The sequence below is a fragment of the Octodon degus genome, unplaced genomic scaffold (assembly GCF_000260255.1).
Source record: "Octodon degus isolate 3935 unplaced genomic scaffold, OctDeg1.0 scaffold00037, whole genome shotgun sequence".
Classification (NCBI taxonomy): Eukaryota; Metazoa; Chordata; class Mammalia; order Rodentia; family Octodontidae; genus Octodon; species Octodon degus.
Window position 1 is genome coordinate 5351208 of NW_004524613.1, and position 22257 is coordinate 5373464.

Genomic DNA, 22257 nt, shown 5'->3' on the forward strand with positions numbered 1-22257 from the left:
ATATATATATGATGGTTCCAGCCACATACTGGCATGAGAACATGTGATATTGAGGTCCTTTACTTGTGACTTATCCTGTGCCACAAGTTTTTCCAAAGTGTGTCTTACCTGATCTGGCAACAGAGCCCTGCAGCGCTGTAGCTGTAGTCTCCTTTGGGACTAAATTCTGTGAAGGGGCTAAGACAAGAAAAAAAATTACAGGTCTTTTATTTTCTTTTCTAAATAAAATGGAAAACCTTAACTAAATCAAGGACTAAGAAATTTCTGAAACACATACTCTTCCAGGGCAATACTTGAAGCTGACATTAAAATTACAAGTACACTTAAAATTCTTATCAAATGCTACAACAGTGACAGAGACTACTACTTAGAGGCATTTCTTTCTTCTCTATGTCCATAGAGATAGGGATGGAGATGATCACTGGAATGATAGCACTAACATATGTTGCTTTCTGAGGATCAATTTCTGATCACTACACTTAAAAACTCCAAAAACATGATTTAGTAGGCAACCCAAGCCACTTATAGAGATGACTATAGCATTCACTTTAGCATTTTAAAACTTGTTCTACTTCTCCTAAGGACTATATACTCCTTGAGAACTGTAACAATCATATAATTTCATACTTTTACCCAGTATCTAGTAAGAGTAATGGGCAGAAAGCAGGTATTCAATTCAGTTAATGAATAAATCAATCTGATGCCATTCATCTACTTGCCTAACAAATAAGTTACAAAGAACTTTCTAGGCACAAGACACCATGCCAGCCATCCTAAGAGAACAAATTGTACCCTTCTTAAGGACTCAATCTAGTATTCAAAGATAAATTTATGTAGTTAGCTTGAATGTCTGTGACGTCATATGAAGGAGATATATAAAGTGCCATGGGAGTCCAAAGCAAAGTAGATCAATGCTAGGATGAGAAACCTGAAGGTACATCAAACGTAGAAATATAAGAATTAGTTTGCAAAGGACAGAAAGAACTTACATTTGTGGAACAGAATATAAATACATAATGTACTCTAGCACAGAATCCTCCTGGATCATACAGTAAAGATGACAGGCAAAGATAGGCCATAGTCACTCAAGGTTACATCTTCTCATCTTGACATGTTAGTGTACTAAATTTTGTAGGTTTTTCTTCCTACTTAATGAAACTATCAATAATGCATTTGATTTTAAGACTTTATTTTGGATGCTTATCTGATAAAGCTTAAAACTATACCTTAACTTCTACTTTTAACTTCAGTATTGGTTTCTCATTTTCAAGGTAAAAGCACAGAAGTCCCTTGAAAAAGAATAGAAACAATCACTATAAGTAAAGTGGGTGGCCTTAACTAAACTCGAGAACTTTTTCCAACTTTTTCCCAAAGTTTCTATGTTTCTCTAGTATTATACATGATCCAAATAAAAGTATCTTCTAATCACTTTATCATTTTTCTGTTGGTACAGGCGGGAAAAATTCCCTTAAAGGTAAGCAGAAATGGAAAATACTTAATAGCAGAGAATGTATTTAACTTACACCTGTTTTTTGTTTTTAATTCTTGAGGTCACCTATATCAACAGAACTTAAACCAGAAACAGAGCCCTACCTCGTGAAGTCTCTTTCTTGTAAGGAGAGAAAACTACTTTTAAGCTTTATTCTTTCCTGTATCTCTGAAGCAATATATTGGCCACCAGGGTTAAGCCCTTTCACTGAATCTTTGTATAAATTCTGGACAGTGGGATTATAAATTTCTATTTTGCAGATAAAGTACAAGAAATTTACCCAACTGTACTGGTGACCAATGGAGGTAAAATCTGATCTCTAATCATACCCTAAAGCTTGTGTTTCTTTCTGCTCCTCCTGTGTGCTTACCACTGTGTTATATACTCAAAGCATTTTAGCTGTATAAATAAGATGGGTATCATAGCTGGCCTAGGATACTGCAGAGGTTTCCCAGTTCTGTGAAGTGTGATACTGACTTTCCTCTAGGGAAAGGGAGCTTCTGGACCACTGAAATTTCATAGGAGTGAGGGGCAGATTAGCCCAACCTTAACAATACACAGATAGTACTGTGAGCTAAACAGCCATGAATAGAATGGATCAACTTACAAACATTAAAAAAGGAAATTAGTAATAACTTTTAACCATTTATTGATCAATTACTACATTCTAGATACTGCATTAAGCATGTTATATGCATTACCTCTCTGAAATGTCATAGCTGCTACTGTTCCTATATTACAGGGGAAAAAACTGAGGTTTGGAATACTTTGTCCTAGTCCATTCAGCTGGTGAATGCTGTTGTTGTGATCTCAAGTCTGATTCTTTACCACTCTGACTCTTGCATGTCTGTTATGAAACTTTTTTGTCTTTTTGAGATAGGATTTTGCTATGCAGTTCAGTTCAGGCTGGACTTAAACTCACTTTGTAACCCAGGCTGGCCTCAAACTTGCAGTGATCTTCCTGCCTCAGCCTCCTGGGTGCTAGATTACATGCATGCACCATTATACCCAGCCTGGAAAGCTCTTCTAAGGAGTGAAAAGATGGCAGGGAAAAAAGGTTCCTGAGGTACAGTACAATGAGAATGGGGCTATGAGAACCTGGCCTGAAGTTTGCAGCAAGTCTTCATCACAGTAAAAAGAACTTGCAAAAGCTGTTTACATTTGTGGAATGATGTTCAGCAAAAGACTCACAGTACAGACTGAACAAATACCAAACTTCCCTGAACTTCAATCTTTTCACCTACAGGACAGGGTAACACTACCTGACATGGCTGGTACGAAGCTGATGTGAGATAGTGTATGAAAACATGTAAACTGAGAAACTTTTACAAATAAAAATGAAGTGTCATTATTTCTGAGAAATGTCATTATAGCTAAGAACCATGTGAATGTAAACTCAACATGGGATTTAAAAGCATATTTCCCAGTATACTTTCAATAAAGACTACTGCTACTGCCATTTAGCTTATTATTTACTTTCTCCTTTGGGAATAGATCATCAAAACTGACATGAGATGATGTCAAGCCCAAGTACGTACCTATGCTGGATAGAAGCTCTGGATGGGATCCCACTTTCTCCTCCACTAGGCCACCGGCAAGTGGCTCGGATGCTATACCACCATGATTGGTTTTTGTGGTTGGTGCCGTGGAGATGAGCTCAGAAGGTACCAGACTGGTTACTATTGAGCGAATACTGGTGGGAAGAGGGCCACCAGGTAAACTGGGTCCTGCTGAGGCGGAGCCAGGGCCCACAGGGCTAGAAGTCATTTTTAGCAGAGTAGGTGCTGGGGGTGTTGGGGTTTTACTATCAGGTTCTGTGGGCAATTGCTCTGCTCCCATGAGCCCAGAAGCTGTGGTATCTAACCCTTGGCCTTCAGTCTCTCCATCTGCACCATATTGCTCTTCCCCTTTCTCAAGAGAGCCTGTAACTTTCTTACATGCCTTGGTGAGCAAAATCTGGCCAATTTTGTCCACTTTTCCTTTGCCTTTACTGGATGATACTGGGCTGCGCCGGTTGACAGAGGAGCCTGGACTATTGGTCAAAAGGGGAGAAACCATTGTGGATGACTGTGAGGAGGGCAGAGTGCTCTGATCTGCTGAGATGTTTACCTGAGGACTAGCCTCCTCTGGATTCAATTCTTTCACTTGCTGGACAGGAGGGTGAGGAGGGACTACTGGAGAAGATGTACAAGGAGGGGAAGGAAGCTGAACAGGAGTGGCTCGTGAGTTAAGGACTAAGGGTCGACCTGGCTGAATGTTTGCAGCAGGACTACTGGAGGGGACACTGGGTGGTACTGGAGCTGAAGAAAATTTTATGTTCTGAGGTATGTGCAAAGGGCCAACAACTGCGACAGAAGGAGGCATCAGGCCAGAGTTGGTTGTCAGTGGGGCTGCAGGAATTGTGCTTGGCTGTGATCCTTTCATAACCTGAATTATTGAGGACGAATTGATAAAGACAGGTGTAATGAACTGAGGGCGAGCATTAGATTGAGCAGCTGACTGTCCCTCAGAAACCATAACCTTGTTACCCACATTGGGCATTGTGACGACTGTCGACATCAATGCAGACTGCAGGTGAGTTGGCAGGGCTGCTGATGTGTTAGCTGAAGTGGTAATGGGATTAGAAGTAACAAATACAGTTATTTGATTTGGGGGCAAAGGAGTGGAAATGGATGAAGAGCTAACAGGTCTTGATATTACTGGAGGGATGGTTGGTGCAACATTAGAACTGACCTCACTCAATTCTGGATGCACAAGAGTTGTACTCGGCTCATTACTGTGAGGTAAATTTAGAGAATTAGAGAGTTCTTTAGAAGATGACGGATCCTGCAGAGTAGGAATGACAGATGATTTCTTGAGGTCCTCTCCTGAAACTACTGGAGGTGTTACTTCCACATTTGTAAGCCCAGGGGGTTTAATGGTCACATTAGGAGCTCCGGAGTTATCAAGAAGTTGACTTAACGAAGTTGGTGCTTCCCTCATGGCAGGAGACACCAAACTCTTGTTCTCTTCGACAGTGGGAAGTTTGTTAGGATCCAAAGGTTGTCCATTCTTTTTGGACTGATCTTCAGGGACAATCATTTTAACTTCTTGGACAGGGACTGCTTTTATTTCAACATTTACCTGCTCTTTCCTACTCTGGGAATTATGGCAATCATTGTCCTGAGGCACATTCAAGCTCTCCTTGTCCTCAAGAACAGCCTCCACCGCAGCCACAGATACAGTGGGATTCTGAGGATTCAGCCCACTGTTGATAGGACTAGCCAGAGGAGTGGGACTGACCAATACATTTCTTGGCAACTCGACATTCTGCAACAGGGCTGCATTTGTTTGAGGGGTCAGAGTAAGTTTAGGAGCTTTTGAATTTTGCCTACCAGGACTTGGGGTGGTTTTCCTACTAGAACCAGGACTAGATCTGCGGCTGTTGCTTGGACTTGCCCTTTTTGTTGCTCCAGAATTAGATTGCTTCCCAGAATTCACCACCACAGAATCTAATTTGTGAGTTTGTGGGGCAGCAAAATTGGAAGGATTACTCATGGTAAGATTTGAAGGTGCTTGACCAATGGCCTTTAGAGTTGTTGGATTTAAGCCTTGTTGATCAAATCCCCTATTTAAATTTGGCCTAGGAGGTAAAGGAATATTAATCTGTGGAGGAAAGAGTCCTGCTATGGAGGCATTGAGTCTTTCTGGTGACAGACTGATTTCTGAAGGTTCTGTACTGGGAGGGCGGTTGTTGGGTGTCTGAGGATAATAAGGTCTAGGGCTGGCTCTGTTTGGTGTCTTAGGCCTAGATGTCTGGGCTGGAGCAGCTACATTTGGAAAATGGTGGCCATGGGAGCTAGGCAAGGAATTTACAGTAGGTTGCTGGGGAGTTGCACCTTGTGTTGCTGAAAGGGGGGATGGTCCAGGTTTGGGCCCTGCCATCATTAACTGGTTCTGGGAAACTACTAAATGTGAAGGTATATTATTTGGGCCACCAGAGACAGATGGTACTTCACAGCCACTTGCTTCAGGAAGTGACATTTCCCCTAGTGGCGAGCTAGAAGGATTTTGTGCATTCTCTTGATATACCATCTTTCTTGAGTTACTTCCCAAAGAAGTATTCACAGGGATTGGCATTCTTTGTTTATCAGGTGATGGTGGTATAGAGGCAGGTCCTTGCAAACTGACCATGACAGGTACATTGCCACTCTGCTGCATGGGCATTCTCTGGGAGTCTGGGTTCAGAGGGCCTCTTGGAGTATGGACATTTTGGGAGACTGGAAGTCTAACAGATTTGGGATCTTGTTGCATCATGAGCATCATCATCATTTGTTGTTGTTGTTGTTGCTGCTGCTGCTGCTGCTGCTGCTGCTGCTGAGATTGGGGCTGACTGGGAGGTGGCGGTGGCTGCTGCTGCTGCTGAGGAAGTTGTGGCTGTGACTGCTGCTGTGGTGTCTGTGGTGGGGGTGCCACATGTTGCATGAGTTGAGGAGGCATCTGCTGCAGTGGCCTCTGTTCTACTGGTTGAGTAGGATAACCTAAAACAAGCCCCCAAAATTAGGGAAGTTAGATTTTCAGCAAGAAAACTGCTACCTTTAAGAGTACAGCCAAGCAATACTCATCCAGGTGGCAGGCTGCACAAATAGCTCATGCATGCCCACTCCAGAGGTAGGAGGCAGCCTTGCTCATGCTTTGACATGAGCAAAGGGGTACAATGCTTATGGAAGCAAAAAGCAAAGCATTAAGAACCTGGACCTCCTCAGTATGCAGAGTCTGAATGAGGCATTACTGTACTAAGATTCTAAAAGTCCTCTGTGCTATGCAGTGGCTGAATCTATACCAGCTAAACATGAAAAGAGAAAAACTTCATCAACAGAAAGTGGCTGAATACTCAGCATTTGGGTCTTATGTAGATATAATCAGTATTTCACTGCACATGTGAATGGAATAAAGCATTTAGGATTCACTTTTTCTGTTAGCAGAACATTAGCATGTTCATGCCTTGGTTTTGCTGGAAGCACCAGCACTGAAGATAGTCTCTTTATCCTAGTGTTCAATTCCTTAAGAAAAAAAGAATTCAAAATTACTTAATCCACTGGCTCCAGACATGTTGTTCAAACCTTTGAGGGAAACTGACTAACCTGTCCCTGGCCACAGCGGTTTACTAAGCACAGTAGTACAAAGTGGATAGACATATTAAAAATGAAACAGGGCATTAAAGTTTTTATACATACTAATTTTAATTTACTTTCCTACATATGAACCTCTATTTGTAGGCATATTTTCTATGAATCCACAATTTGAGAAATAAGTAAGCCAGAAACAGCTCTCAGGAACAAAAAATATTTTTGGGAAAAGAACTCTGAGGGTCAGTGCCTTCCTAATTTGCTGAAGGCAACATCTCAAATAATTTTCTCTTTTATGAAGATGTTTCCTTGGCATTTTAGAACAAAAACCTTATATAATCATCAGAAAGGAGAGAGAAATAAATCAAGAATAAAGGTGGCTCAGTGGGAAAAAGTGATCATATAACTGGGATATCTACAAATCAGATTATTTGTTTCACGAAAAATACTTTCAGAAGGTTTTAAGAAGGCAACAGAACATGAATAGTTGGCTGTGGCTGTTGGAAGAAATGCCGGCTCAAGATTATCACAGAGCAGCTACCAAGTGCTATGGGTCAAACTCTGCTCTACAGCTAGTAAATGTCTTCTTGCCAAAGATTTCCATGCACCAATGAACATAATGTGCAGAATCCAGTTCTGAAGATTTTTCTTAAAAGTCCATTTTTTGTTTCAGGTCCATGTACTTCTTTTATTATTATTTTTAAAGAGAATAAAAAAAATAGTAGAAATAGAAAAAAAAAAAGAAATGATACATATTTTCACTAAACAAGATAACAGGAATTCAACAATGGTTGTTATAGTGTGCATCGTTGTCTTCAAATAGGTTGTTCAGATGACCAGAAATAAGCAGGCACAATTGGTAAAAAAAAAAAAAAAAAAAAAAAAAAAAAAAAGGCTTGCAAAAATTAAAAAGGAGAGAAAAAAATAAGAAAAATTTAACCATTAACTGCTCCTTTCAATAGACCAGCAGAAATCAGCAGTACAATTATCCAAGCTATCATATATATGATATCTATCTATCTATCATATATGTCCTTTGTATGTTTTTTAGAGTTTTATAGAATTACAGACATATATAGCAGGTACTCTCTTTTTTTTTTTTTTTTCAGAACCGGGGATTGAACTCAGGCCCTTGCACTTGCCAGGGAAGTGCTTATTCCACTGAGCCATCTCCCTGGCCCCTATCCATCATATATATATATTCCTTTCTCTTCCTTGTTTTGTCCTTTCCCTCACGCCAGTTGTTCCTTCCCTCTGAATAGATTATTTCCCTTTCACAGTATCTCTGTACCTTTCAGGTTCTTACACTAGGGACACAATACAATGTTTATGCATGAAGGTCTGATTTATTTCATGTATGAGTATGGTCTAGAGTTGCATCCATTTACCTACAAAAGCCTTGAGTTTATCCTTTTTTAGAGCTGAGTAGTACTCCATTGTATTAAAAGACCACATCTTTTTTTATCCATTCCTCAGTTGATGGGCATTTGGGTTGCTTTCAAGATTGAGTTACGACAAACTGTGCTGCTATAAACATGGGTACACATACATCACACTGTGGTATGATTTTTTCAGTTCTTCTGGAATCAGGTCCATGTATTTCTTGAAATTTATAAAGCCAGGAAAATATGGCATCTCCATAGGTCAAGACAGTGGGTTTTTATTTTTCAGATTTACTCTAGGGTTTCCACACTAAGAAAACTGCAATTTCTAGAAGTCTTTTCAGGTAGGCCTTTCATCTTTAAAATCAGTTTACCCAACAGCACAATAAATACCAAAGACAGCAGCAGAGACAAAATAGCAGCTTCCTGAAAATAACAGCTAAAGTAATGGCTGCTGTAATGGGTTCAGAGCTAAAAGTAACAGCCCAAGTGGCACTAATGATAAGGAGACAGATCAGGGTTGTCTGATGGTGAGGAGGGAAAGCCGGACACACACAATCAAAAAGCCAATTTATCAGTCAAGAGATGCAAACTCATATACATTCAGGAACCAGGCAGGCACTAAAGAAGCTATTATAAGACAATAAGAGTCCTGTGGACACAGCCAAACTGAAGAACAGATGCCCTTTGGACAGGGCCTCAAACTAGTGAGTCTTCATGGCTCACTCTTCTAAGTCCTGGAATTACAAGCAGGCACCATCACGCCCAGATTGTAAAGGCATTTTTAAATTCAGGTTTTTAAGATACCACACAAAGATTCAAATCCTTTATAGACCACATTCAGCCTGCAGGCTCCCAGTTTACAGAAAAGAGGCATTAAAGTGTGGAGGAACTCTGAGATCCACAGAGGAAGAGCTCAGATAAGTACGAAAGAAGAGGGTACCCTCCTGCTCACAATGCCTTCAGTATCTGGACAAACTCACCCAAAATGGGCAACTTCCAAGACTTAATTGTGCTACTGTAACTCTCTTTAGAGTGTGGTGTGCCCAAGCAATTTTTTGTAAGTAACACAAAGTACTAATATCATGATGGGCTTAATACTTTTTTTTTGATTCACATACTTTTTTTTTTTTAGACAGGTTCCCACTACACTGTAGCTCATGTGAACCTTGAACTAACTATATAGCCCAGGCTGGGCCTCGAACTCAGAACAAACTTCCTGCCTTAGTCTCCCAAATTCTGGGATTACAGGTGTGTGTTACCACACCTGGCTTTGGGTTCACTTTAGAAATATATAAATTAAAAGACAGATTAAAGTTTACTTCTAAAATATCACTTGTTTATATGCCAAAAAAGAGGCAAAATTATTAACGAAGACAGAAAAAAATATAACTCTTTGTTTTGTATTATTAGGGATTGAACCCAGGGTCTTTGCACTGAACAACATCTCCAGACTCCCCTCTATTTTGAAACATGATCTCACTATGTAGTGCAGGCTGGCTTTGAATTCACTATGTAGCTTAGGCTGGCCTCAAACTCAGCAATTCTCCTGTTTCAACCTCCTGAGTTCTGGGATTATAGGCATGTGCTACCACGTCTAACTAACTCTTTGTATACACAGAAGAAAGTGTCATACACAGTGAAGGGCCTGTGCATCTCCAATCACATAACAGGGGGATAGTTACAAGCCACAAGATCAAGGTACAGTATAGGGTACAGCATAAGGGTATTGCGGCCTTGGTTGTATGATATTGTACCTGGGCTGGAATGAATTAATGAATTTTAAAGCTTTGTCTCTTAAACAGAATCCATCAACATTTAAAGGATGATATTTTATAATCAGAGGAGACTCACATATTGGTATTATTCATTCTAAGTTACTAAATTGGTAATAGGCATAAGTATCTTTTATTATTCTTTATGTATTCTTAAAGATTCAAAATATAACTTCTATAATAAGATAACTGTCTTGAACCCTAGTTGCTCACTGATTTAAGAAAGCTCTAGGAAGGCTGCAGGAAAGGCAGATAAGGAGGATTAAAGTGAAAATATCTATTTGTTCTTACTTCATCCTGATATCAACTAGAACCTCTACAGTGACAAGAATAAAGGGGAGCTTCATACTTGTCTGGCTGCATAATGACTTAACAATATCAGTAGAATGTGTATAAGTACATGTGTGCAACATCATAAGTTATATTTCAAGTATTTACTTAATATCAAAACTTCCAAATACTAAACACATTAAATTGCTAAGCAGGCTAGTTAGCAGGTAAGATATTACTGCTTCATTGAAGAGAAAAATTCTAGTAATGCCACATACGTGATGACGTGTGTGTGTGCGTGTGTGTGTGTGTATGTGTGTGTTTCCTGGAACCGGGGATTGAACTCAGGCAACCAGGCAAGCGCTTATTCTACTGAGCTATCTTCCCGGCCCCTTTTAGCTAGTATTTTATTACCTGGTGGCCTGTTTGCAAATTCTGGCAGTTTAGGGCCTGTGTTGTCCAAGTTAACTCCTTGTTCACCAGGCAATGATTGCTGATCAGCCTCCTCCAGACCACCTGAGCGAGTATCTGGGACACTAAAAAACAAGTAACACATTTGAGGGTCAATTGTATAGGAAATACACAAAACTAGATTTCCTCCTTTCTTATTTGTTTTCATTATCATCCTTATCATTATTTACATCCCTCTTTAGTCTGGATAAAATATTTAATACTGGCACAAAAACCTAGCGATTTTAATAAATGTTAAATCCACTTAATCTAATAGCACTGCATTAATTCAATGGGCTTTCTACAAATTCCTGAAACTTGTTTTTTGTGGTGCTGGGGATGAAGCCCAGGGTATCACATGTGCTAGGCAAGTGTTCTACCACAATTATACCTTCAGTTTGAACACCTGATATAATGTTTTGCATGCAATACCCACTCCTAGTTTTTAGGGGAGGTTTGTTTATTTATTTATTTTTGGTGCCAAGGACCAAACCCAGGGCATCCAGCTTGCTAGGCAAGCATTCTACCACTGAGCCAAATCCCCAGCATCTCCCATTAGTTTTTAAGACCTGATCATGGCTTGAAGCTATCAATGCTACAAAGTACTACTCCTGTGACACAACACTATCTTCAGGTTAGATATTAAATTCAAATAGACTGCTCTAATAATTTATATCACTTTGCAATGGTTATAAGTTACTTGATGGAAATGTTATTCTGTGAACAAATCAAAGTGGAGATCACTACAAAAAGTTAATAATACTTGCAGATAATTTCCATTGGCACTGGAATGTTTTAACCTGTGGCTCACAATTTCTTTGAGGAAGACAAGTGAAGAAACTTACTTTATTAACACCCACACTGCCAAAGAAAAAAAGTGCTCACACCCCTCACTTGTTTTGTAATCTCACCCCTAACTGCATGTTTCTTTCCTACCTTTGTTTTCCCTCTGCCCTCAATGTATCATGGTTGTCCACTTTAGACATCACTTTACCTCATTATATTCTGTGTAGTTTCATAAGCTACCTTAAATCTTTGTTTTTGTTTTGTTTTGGTGGCACTGGGGATTGTACCATGCTGGCAAACATTCTACCATTAAGCGACATCTGAGGTTTTTTAAATTTTAAGATAGGGTATCATTATATATCTGGCTGGCTTTGAACTTGTGATTCTCCTGCTTGGGCCTTCCAAGCAGATGGATTACAGTAGTAGGCATGTAGTACTATAAATCCATCTTAAGAGCATTAGAACATGGGAATTTAGAACCTAAAGCAGGTCCATGGGCACACACAGATTCCTGTATCAATTTGTTCCTTAGGTATGACCTACCTCTCACTTCAAATTATAGGCAAGGAAATATGTGTTATCCCTTACTTTCACGTAATTCTCTCTCTCTCTCTCTCTCTCTTTTTTTTTTTTTTTTTTTTGTGGAACCGGGGATTGAACTCATGCCCTTGCACTTGCCAGAGAAGTGCTTATTCCATTGAGCCATCTCCTCAGCCCCTTTCACATAATTCTACAGCTAAAAATCTCAGATACCTGCTCCAGTCTCCTCATGCTACAGATGAGAAAACAAAGGCCCAAAATCTGTAAGGGACAGCTTAAAATTTCTACTATAAGCTCATAGTAGAGTTGAGAAGAAATCTTATTAAACTTAATGTTTTTCAGTTTTCTAGGATTCTTCCTGCTGTATAAGGTCCTTTTCACAATGTGTAAAGCTAGCAAGTAAGAAATCTCCCTTAGGACGATGGATGAAGAAAGCAAAACTGCATACTAATAGCAACTGAATAACCTTGCAATTTTTCTACCCTACTAGAATAAAATAATTACCCCATAAAAATGTCATTCCCATAGGTTAATAGCAGCAAAGATTTTTTAAACAAGAGCAACCAAAAAATTAGATAATTAAAGAGCTTATAAGTTTGAACTCACAAAAACATAGGTTGTTAGTATACAACACTATCCTTTAATCTATTAAGTTTTAAGCAGCAGCAAGATAATGTAACAAAGAATGTTGAAGGGAGGCTAGGATGAAAGTAGCCCGGTTTTAGGGGCCGGGCAGATGGCTCAGTGGAATAAGCGCTTGCCTGGCAAGTGTAAGGGCCTGAGTTCAATCCCCAGTTCCGCAACAAAAAAAAAAAAAAAAAAAGAAACAATTTGGGGAAACTACTTGGAGCAAGCTTAGCAAAGCACAGGGACCCTGGTTCAATCCCCCAGCACCACATGCCAGCCAGCCCCGCCCCCTGGTGGGCTGAGCTGGCCACACACACACACACACACACACACACACACAAAAAAAAAAAAAAAAGCAAGCAAGCCTGGTTTTAGTTTAACTTTTTTGTTTCTGGTACTGAGTTATTGCCCCTTTTTAATTTTAAAGCAGGGCCTCACTAAATGGCGCAGGCTGGAGCTTGAACTCCTGCCTCGGCCTTCCTGAGTGGTATGAATGGTATGATTATAGGTATGTGCCACCGTGCCTGGTTAATTGAACATTTAAGTTTGTTTAAATAAAGTTTTTTTTTTTAATAGTTGCAGTAATTTATCTCAACCTGTTTTACATTTGTTAATCATTACTCCTTAACAAAAGTTTCTGAATTCCAATTTTATGATTAAGGCTGAAAATCTAGCACAATCAATGTTTCCTCTGGAAACATTAAAGTCAGAAACTTGCCTTAATTCTTTAGCTTCAAGAAAGTGTAAATGGTTAATTGCTCTTCCTGCTATGATCTGGTGAAAGAGCATACCTGGAGAACTTTTACTAAATGGTAACCTACTTGAAAAATACAATCTTTTTTTTGTGTGTATGTGGCCAACTCAGCCTGCTCTGGGGGCAGGGCTGGCGTGGCATGTGGTGCCAGGGATTGAACCACGGTCTCTGCACTTGTCTAAGCAGGCACTTTAAACTACTGAGCTATCTCACTGGCCCTACAATCATTTTAGTATGGGTGTAAGGTTTTATAGATGATAAACAGCCTTTAAGGGAAAGGCACTCATGCAAAAAGAGACCATTTATTGAGAAATGGCAAGAAGTCTCAAGCAGTTTTCATTCTCAAAATACATTTGGCCTTCTTGACTTCCAAACCACCATGATAAAATCACAACCAGCACTTTGTGCAGTTGTAATGTAGTAATACTGGCTACTGTATGGGCTCTGCATGTCACAATTCTTCCCAGCACCCCAACTGCAAAATTGTTAGCCAATTGTACCATATCCACCTTGTTTGGCTCCTTAAACTGTAAGAAAAAAAGAACTGAGATAATCACAGAAATGTGAGCACTGTTGGATATATGAGACTATTAAGAAAGTATTAGTTTCCTAGGTGTGCAAATGGTATTGTGTAATCATATAAAAGAACTGTCTTTATCTTTTAGAGGTACACATTTGAAATGTGAATTTGCCTTAAAATAATCAAGAAGGTAATGGGAGAAGTTATAGATGAAGGTAAGATAGGCTATGAATTGATAATTGTTTTAACAGGAAGATCTCATTATACTATTCAAATTTTATATACACTTAAAAAATTTTCCATAAACAAAATGTTTACATAGAAATACATGAATAACATTTGAGGAAAAAATGCTCACAACCTACTTTAGATCTTGCTGACTATTTTTCTTCTTCCGAGGAGGTTTCTTCTTCTTCGGTTTATTTGCATTGGTATTATTTTGTTTATTGTTTACCCCAAAATGGCCTGCAGAGATATCACTCTGTAGTAAGTTCACCAACAATGGGCTTGTCAGTGTTACATCCTTATTGACTGGGAAGCCTGGATTCTGACCACAGGACATCTGATTTCCATTGGGTGCTCCACTGAAAGGTGCATTGAAAGGCATTCCATGGCCTGAGAAGTGGTTTCCCGAGGCACTGTTTCCCTGCATGGCCTGCACATGAGGGGGGACCATGTTGGTTTGTTGCATGTTAACATCAGGCATCATCTGAGACAAGTTGACATCGTTATTTGCTGTAGTAGCAGGATCACCATGCTGCTGGGCCATGTGGGGGCTGGGGCCTGGTGGCCGCAGGACCTGCCCTTGAATCCCCATAACCTGAGATGGACTGTTGTTCACAGGCCCTTGCTGGGGCAGCATCTGCCCTGACATCTGTCCTGTAAACTGCACCATGTTTCCTTGCATGTTAGGAGTTGGTCCCCTCATTATCTGCGTTGGTCCCTGCATGACATTGGATTGGTTCTGGGTGTTAAATTGCTGCTTATTCCCCTGCATCTGATTGGTCATAATCTGCTCTATCATTGGGTTCTGCTGGAGCAAAACCTGCCCCTGAGGCCCCATCATCTGGTTATGTGGTGTCATTATTTGTTGGCCCTGCTGGGAAAGCAACTGCTTAGGTGGAGTCATCCTTTGGGGTGAAGGCCCAAGATTTTGGTTCTGAGCATTCACCATCATTTGGCTCTGTGGCATAAGCTGGGCCCTTGAAAGGATCATAGGGTTCTGAGGGTTCAAAGTTCCTTGTTGCTGAACCATCTGGCCCTGGGAGGGTACAATCTGCTGGTGCATGCCCATCAACTGAGATGGTGGGCCCTGCTGGGGCTGGCCTTGCATGCTGCCCAGGTTCACCTGAGGAACCCCAGAACTACCAGCTGGCTGGCTGTTCATGTTGCCATGAATTCCCATGAGGCCAGGCTGCATCATATTTGGTGGCCCGTGGGACACTTGCATCTGGTTTTGAGGAGGACCAGCTCCTTGACCACCTTTAAAAACAAAAAAAGAAAATTAAAGAAAAAAGAGTTTCAGAAAAAAATATTATCTCAATGGTATTAAGACATTTAAATTACCTTACTTAGAAAGATACCCAACACTCATATGTCCACTGACCAACATAAATGTGCTATATTTGACATATTTTCTGTGAGTCTTTCAATCTATGGAGATGTGATATAGAATAATTGTTCACATTTTTTATTATCACACAACAGAAATGGAGAAACAGTTTTTTTACTCTTGTGTACAGGTGACAGTTTAAAAATCAAAAATTTCTTTCACATTAAATGAAGAGAACTTCATTTAATCTGTTTTAATCTCTTGTTTAATCTCTCACTGTTTTAACATGATTTTACCTTATTTGAAGAAAATTCATGAAAAGAACTGTAGGCTAAATAAGCTCTGCTATAAATAAGCCAGGGAAAGAAAAGAATGTGCCTTGTCCAGGTAGGAAAACTTCAACAGTACTAAAAAGACATTTAAAAAAAATTTTTTTTTCTTTTTTTGGAAAACTATCACTTTCAAAAGCTATGTGTAGAATACCTAGATATTGGCACTTCAGAGAAAATCTAACACTTCTCAAGGTCTGACCTCTGCCTCAGTGTGGTAAAAATTATTTACTCCTGATCTTGAAGCTGATCTTTTGTTGGTAGTCAACTGAGCACCTGATTTATCTGGATGGTGCAGATAGAAGAATGTTAAAATTTGAATGACCCGCCCCACCATGCTGAGATGGTGATTGAGACTGGGTGTGGTGATGTGCACCTGTAATCCCAGTGCCTGGGAGGCTGCAAACAGGAGAATCACTACCAGTCCAATCTATGTAGTGAGACCCCATAGACCCTGTACTAAATACATTAAAAAAAAAAAAAAAATGAATGACCCTACTCTGTGGCAGTACTTTCTAGACTACTTGGGACACGTTTTATTCTTCTAGTTATTTCTAATTTAGACAAAAGATGCTGCCTAGCACGCTGAAGTGTTTACTGTTAGGTTTGGGAGATTTTTCTCTAGCTACTTGTTTTATTCCCAACCCATCCCCCAGCCTCTGTGGTGCTGTGGGCTGAACCTGGTGCATTGCTCATGTGTGCCTGTACCCTGAGTTATATCCCAGTCCATCTCCTTTTTGAGTAATTGTATACTCAAAATCTTATTTTGCCCCTTTTTTTCACTTTTTTCTTTTTTGTCTTTTTGAGATAGGATTTCACTATGTAGTTCAGGCTGACACTGAACTCACTTTGTAACCCTGGCTGGCCTCAAATTCATGATGTTCCTTCCCTCCTGCCTCACCATTCTGAATGCTGATATTACAGGTGTGTGCCACTATAGCTGGCTTTTTATTTTTAAGTGGAGAGTAGGAAGTAGAAGCCATTCCCTATTCCAGCCAGAGAGGCAGGGGAGAAACTGTCTCTCTTGCTCATACTAGCTAGGCTTTTCCTAAATCCCGAGGAAGACTTTCTAAGACAGTTTTTTAAAAATCATCTTGGGGCCGGGAAGATGGCTCAGTGGCATAAGCACTTCCCTGGCAAGTGCAAGGGCCTGAGTTCAATTCCCAGTTCCACAAAAAAAAAAAAAAAAAAAAAAAAAAAAAAAAAAATCATCTTGACTCTCATGACTATTGTATGCTGCAAATAATGGTGTATCATCATCCAACCTACAATTATTAATGGGGTACCTTTTAATAGGTACAGGGTGCTTTTGGTGCTGAAGTAGTATCAATAAACAAGACAGACCTGCCCCTTTGGAGTATAGTTGGCAAAAGACACAATACAAACAGATTTTATTTTAGAAGGCAGTAAAAGTTCACAAGAGTGATAAAACAGGGTAACAGAATAGAAAATGACAGACAAAAATAAGAATTACTATAGATAGGCTAAAAGAGAAAACCAAAACAACAGGTGGCTCCATAGTTCTAAGCACACTTGCCCAGCATGCTCAAGGTTTTAGTTTCAATCATCAGTCATGCAAAAACAAAACAAACCCAAAGACCAAGCTAAACAACAAAAAATAGGTTATGTGGAAGATACCATATAAAAATACAAAATAAAAGTGCTATTAGGAAATTATGAATTTTAACACTTTTAAAACTTCTTATAAAAATTAGTTCACATAACTCAGCAGTGTGGTTTTATATTAGCAGATGGGCAGGTCAAGTAGTTTGCTCGACCCTTAAGATTGTTTGAAATTTTTTTCCTCCCCAAGTCAGGATTTTTCTCATTCCTTAGTGATTTTAATGAAAGTTGAAACCACATAATGAAACCAACTCCATGTGCTGATAGGAGTTCAGAAAATATTTGAGTCCAAACTGCTTGAATGAGAAAGGGCAAAAAGATAAGCCAGATGGTCCCTAACAATCAGATACTCAGAAACATGAAGTTTTGGATTACACAATACTGTTGTATAGAACTACATTTGAGCTATTCTACTGTATTTTATTTGCTTTTCAAAATTTCTTCCGATACATAGTACGCTGATTAAATTTGAAAAATACTACACTATATACCAGAATTTGGACACTCAGCATAAACAAAGCTAACACATCCACTACATAGAGATTTTTAAAAATTATGCAATTATGCCATATGCCTACTTATCTTTTATTTACTATTTCCTTTGCCAGAAATGCCTTTTTACTATGTAAGCAAGCTCTTATTCAGGGTCAGAAAACTATGGCAGAAGCTAAATCATTACATTGATAGTTTGCAAAGAAATATCTGGAACACTGCCACACTCATTAAACAGAACTGAGTAGCTGCAACAAAGATCATATAACATAAAATATTTACTATCTGGCCCTTTTCCAGGGTGTGGGTGGGGGGAGCTAACAGTTGCTCTATCTCAAGTTCCACCTCCTTTTAATAGTTGTTTCCAAGGTCCTGAAACATTTTACCTATTTTCAATTACTGTCCTGAAAGACTACAGTACTTATACATCTGAAATAAAGGCAAGATACCAGGACTAATTAACTTGCATGCCCATTTTCTATCCAGGTATTGACCACAGAATTGTGAATACATGCTTTTAAAAAAATTATAGAAAACAAACCTGCATGCTGTACATTTTGATTTGCTTGTAGTTGCGGGGCTCCTGAATTCCCAGGGGTGGTGGTTGTAGTGGAAGGCACCTGACCTTGCATAAAGTTCGGATTGGCCTGTCCTGCTGAGAAGCCAGGTGGGAGGCGTTTAGGCATTCCTTAATAGAAAACAATGAGTAAGGCAGTTACCTAGCAAATTTATACTCTTGCTTAAATATGGAATGAATAAGGAAGGATGAGCTGCATGAAGTCTCCACTGGCTTAGCTCTTTCTGTCACACAGGTAGATCTTTAATAATAAGGTTGGGAAAGATGGTTAAAAAAACCAACACAATCTCTTACATGAGCATTGTCAAAATGAAAAAGAAATACTGAAAAATTTATACTTAGAACATGCCAAGGAAAAGATGGCAATCTGCTCCCTAAATGTGATCTGAGGGCATGCCACAGCAAGGTTTGAGGGCTCACTTTTCTCTGTAATACAATGGATTTCAAAACTTTTACATATTTTAACATAGGCACCAAAGCAGTATGCTAAATTCTCTTATATTCAAATAAATTGATATGAAATACTATAAAACAACAAGCTGGGTCCTGATATCAAGGTTAGGTGATTTTTTTTCCCCTTACTCTGAGGGAAATGGATGACAATCTCTTTTGCAGAAATCTCCCCCCAATGTCATGCTTATCTCTTTGGAAGGGACAGGAGATCAGAAACAGTTCACAGGAGCTTCAAAGTGAGGCTACATTAAACTTGTTTGCCTTCCCTCATAAGGTTTGCTGTGATTCCGACAGCTATGGTACCAAAAACCATGATCTAATGGAATCTTACTCAAGCATCACTTTCTTTTAGGAAGGCCTAATTTTAGAAAACAAATTTGTTATAAGGAAAATCTCAGACCCAATCAGTTTTCATAATTATAGGCCTTGATGTGGCCAGATCACCTAGGTGAGCATATCATCTACTCTATGAAAGAATTAAGAACTAAAGCTCACTTAAATTTTTCTTGTATTTGTCCATTTTTTTTAAAGGCCAAATTTTCAATGCCTTGAAAAACTCTCTGTAGACAAATATGCATTTGTCCTTTCTTTAGCAGTGACAAGTCCCCATTTGCATGCTTCCATTGTAATTAAATCAGTAATCACATTTGCAGGACGGACTACCCAGCTTGCACTGATCCAGGGCTAGATGCCCAGAACAGTAAAGTTTGGAGCTGAAACAATCTTGCATTTTCTAAAAACTTCTTAGATTCAAATATTAAAGCCTGCATATCAATTAAACTAATTATAAGAGAGTGAAAGACTGATGAACAATTTAATTTACCAGAAACCATGGGAACATGCCTTTGCTATGTTACATTAAAGATGCAAGGGTTTTTTCTGGGTAGGCAATGGGTGTCTTTTGGTGGGGATATGCTTATCCAATGACAGTATTACTGACATTCTCTATACCTTACTGAAAAGCTCCAAGCACATTCATGTGCACTAGATCAATGATTAATAAGAATAAATAATAAACATGGAGATGGATAAGTTTTACTGTAATCGTTTTACCTCTCACACATTAAGCTCCATTGCTTTTTCTTCATACAAGAGGCACCTTACAAAATAAATAAATAAATCTCCTTTAGGTATAACTAGTGGAATTCCCTCTCTGAGGAGCAGGCATTGGCATTATAAAACTATAAAAGTCAATGATATCTGAACTTATTCCCCTTTAATACTTCAATCAAATGTAACAAATACCATGCTTGATATTTTACTAGGATTATCAAAATTGTTAACTAGAAGGGCATTTTCCCCAATAAGACCTGTACTTATCTCTTCATTTTTGCTGTACTGCATAACCTTAATTTTTTTCAACAGCTGAGAAATTTAAGTTGTTAATAAAATGCATGTTTCTTCTAAACAATTTACTAGTACAAGATTAACCAAAAAATAATTTGAAAAATAAAATTTCTAATTTGAATTTTACCTGCATTTTTATCCAGAGAACTAACTTACAGATAACCAGTAAGATGCTGCATAATGTATCAAGATAATAATGCATCAAGTTAACTGAGTTATATCAAATGTAACCACGATATCACAAAACCAATTCATTACATCCTTATTTTACTTCTTTCATTAATGCTAAAAACTGAAGTTCTATTCAGATCTATCTCTAGCAAATTTACCAATATAAATAACTTCAGTAATTCTCACCTCCTAGGCCTGGATGTAAACTCTGTGGCCCCTGGTTTGGTGGTTGCTGCTGCATCACCATGAAGTTAGGTGGCACATTTCCCTGTTGAACCATAGGATTCCGACCCGGAGAGCTGATGGGCTGCTGAAATCCCTGGGGAAGTGGGTTATTTTGAGGTGGCCTTGGTCCCATCTGCTGCTGAGTTTGGTTAACCGTTGGGGAAGATGCAGGGGATCCCTGCTGGAAGGAGGAGGGTGAGGAAGCAGGAGACTTGTTGGTGAGGTGGGGCTGCTGCAGGGGAGTTGGGACCCTGGAGGGCCCTCCCTGCATACTCTTCATCTGAGGAGCTGTGAACTGGCCTGGGTTGCTCATCTGAGGAAAGTTTGTATGGGCTTGTGAGGCTTGCTGGCTGCCAAAGGGATATGGAGGGGGAGGGTGGGAAGGTGTCTGTACCGTGGCTAAGGATGGTCTTGCCTGGAGTTGCTGCTGCATTGGGCCAGGCAAGGGAGACTTCTTCCACCCTTGGTTTACAGTCATTGTGCCCAGAGAACCCTGGGCTGGAGGAGGCTGAAGGGCTCCAGAAGGAAGCTGGTTCCAGCCTGGAGGGACAGGCACCTGAGTTGGGGCAGTAAACTGGGATCGAATCCCCTGTGGCTGTTGCTGCTGATGTTGTTGTGGGGGTCTGGCCTGCAATTGTTGCTGTTGTTGCTGCTGTTGTTGCTGTTGCTGCTGTTGTTGCTGTTGCTGCTGTTGTTGTTGCTGCTGCTGCTGCTGTTGCTGTTGCTGCAGCTGGGGAAAATTAGCTGGGTTCATTTGTCTGTTCACAGGAACAGACTGCAGTGGGTGATGTGGAGGAGCTAAAGATCCTGAGGGATGATTCTGCTGTGGTATATGGAGCCCAGAGAGGAGTGGATCCATTGCATCTATTTAAAGACAGCCAACAAAGCACTAATTAACATACTGCAATCTACATCCTAGAGCAGTAGCCTGGATCTGCTGGTACTATTTATTTCATGAGTACCTTCTATGTGTAAGATCATATTCCAATGATGATAAAAAAGATGAACCCTACCTTAAAAAGAATTTATGTTCCAATAGAGGCAGACATAGAATACGGAGAGCAGTATTTTCCAAATCATATTTTTGAGAACTCTGTTTATTACTGTTATTAGAAAGTGAAATGAAATAGTCAATTAGGCTTGGAAACACTGAGCTCAAAAATCTTAGGCAAGTTTCTTCTTTATGGATTTTCCCTTTTTTGGCGGAACGGAGGATTGAACTCAGACCCTTGTGCTTGCCAGGGAAGTGCTTATTCTACTGAACCATCTCACCGGCCCTGGCAAGTTTCTTCTTTAGTGGAGAAGTTTCTAATAAATTAGTGTTTCTAATATGTTCATCTTCAATCTCAAAGAAGCAGAGTGAAGTATGATACATTTACCAAATTTACTTGATCACAGAATTCTGTTATTCAGCTGGGCATGGTGGTGAACACCTGTAATCCCAACATTCAGGAGGCTGAGGCAGGAGGATGGTTGCAAGTTCAAGACTAGCCTGGCTACAAAGTTAGCTAAAGGCCAGCATGAACTGCATAGCAAGACTGTTTCAAAAAGGAGGTGGCGGAGGAGGAGGAGGAAGAGGAAAAAGAGGAGAAGGGGGGAAGGAGAAGGAAGAGGAAGAGGAGGAGGAAGGGAGAAAAGAAGAGGGGAGGAAGAGAAGGGGGATGAAGAGGAAGAGGAAGAAGGGGGAGGAAGAGGAAGAAGAGGAAGAGGAGGAAGAGGAAGATGAAGACAATGACAAGAATTCTATTATGTAAGACTAAGTAGGCCCAGGCATGCTTTTCATGAAT

At 39.7% G+C, this 22257-nt stretch overlaps 1 protein-coding gene across 8 annotated transcripts in view; it reads right to left on the minus strand.

Annotated features, from left to right (window-relative positions):
• Ncoa6 (nuclear receptor coactivator 6) overlaps window positions 1–22257 on the minus strand; it is a 97667-nt gene that overhangs the window by 10016 nt on the left and 65394 nt on the right. For 3 of the 8 annotated variants that reach the window (XM_023714774.1, XM_023714772.1, XM_023714773.1), the window contains 6 exons: window positions 20432–21334; window positions 18239–18385; window positions 14067–15183; window positions 10439–10560; window positions 3028–6009; window positions 109–177 (listed from right to left, as the gene is read on the minus strand). In XM_023714774.1, the coding sequence (XP_023570542.1) occupies window positions 109–177; window positions 3028–6009; window positions 10439–10560; window positions 14067–15183; window positions 18239–18385; window positions 20432–21334 (5340 nt within the window). Of the gene's footprint in view, window positions 1–108; window positions 178–1226; window positions 1290–3027; window positions 6010–10438; window positions 10561–14066; window positions 15184–18238; window positions 18386–20431; window positions 21335–22257 lie in introns of all 8 variants that reach the window. The other 5 variants (XR_002821014.1, XM_023714777.1, XM_023714776.1 and 2 more) reach the window with 5 other exon arrangements.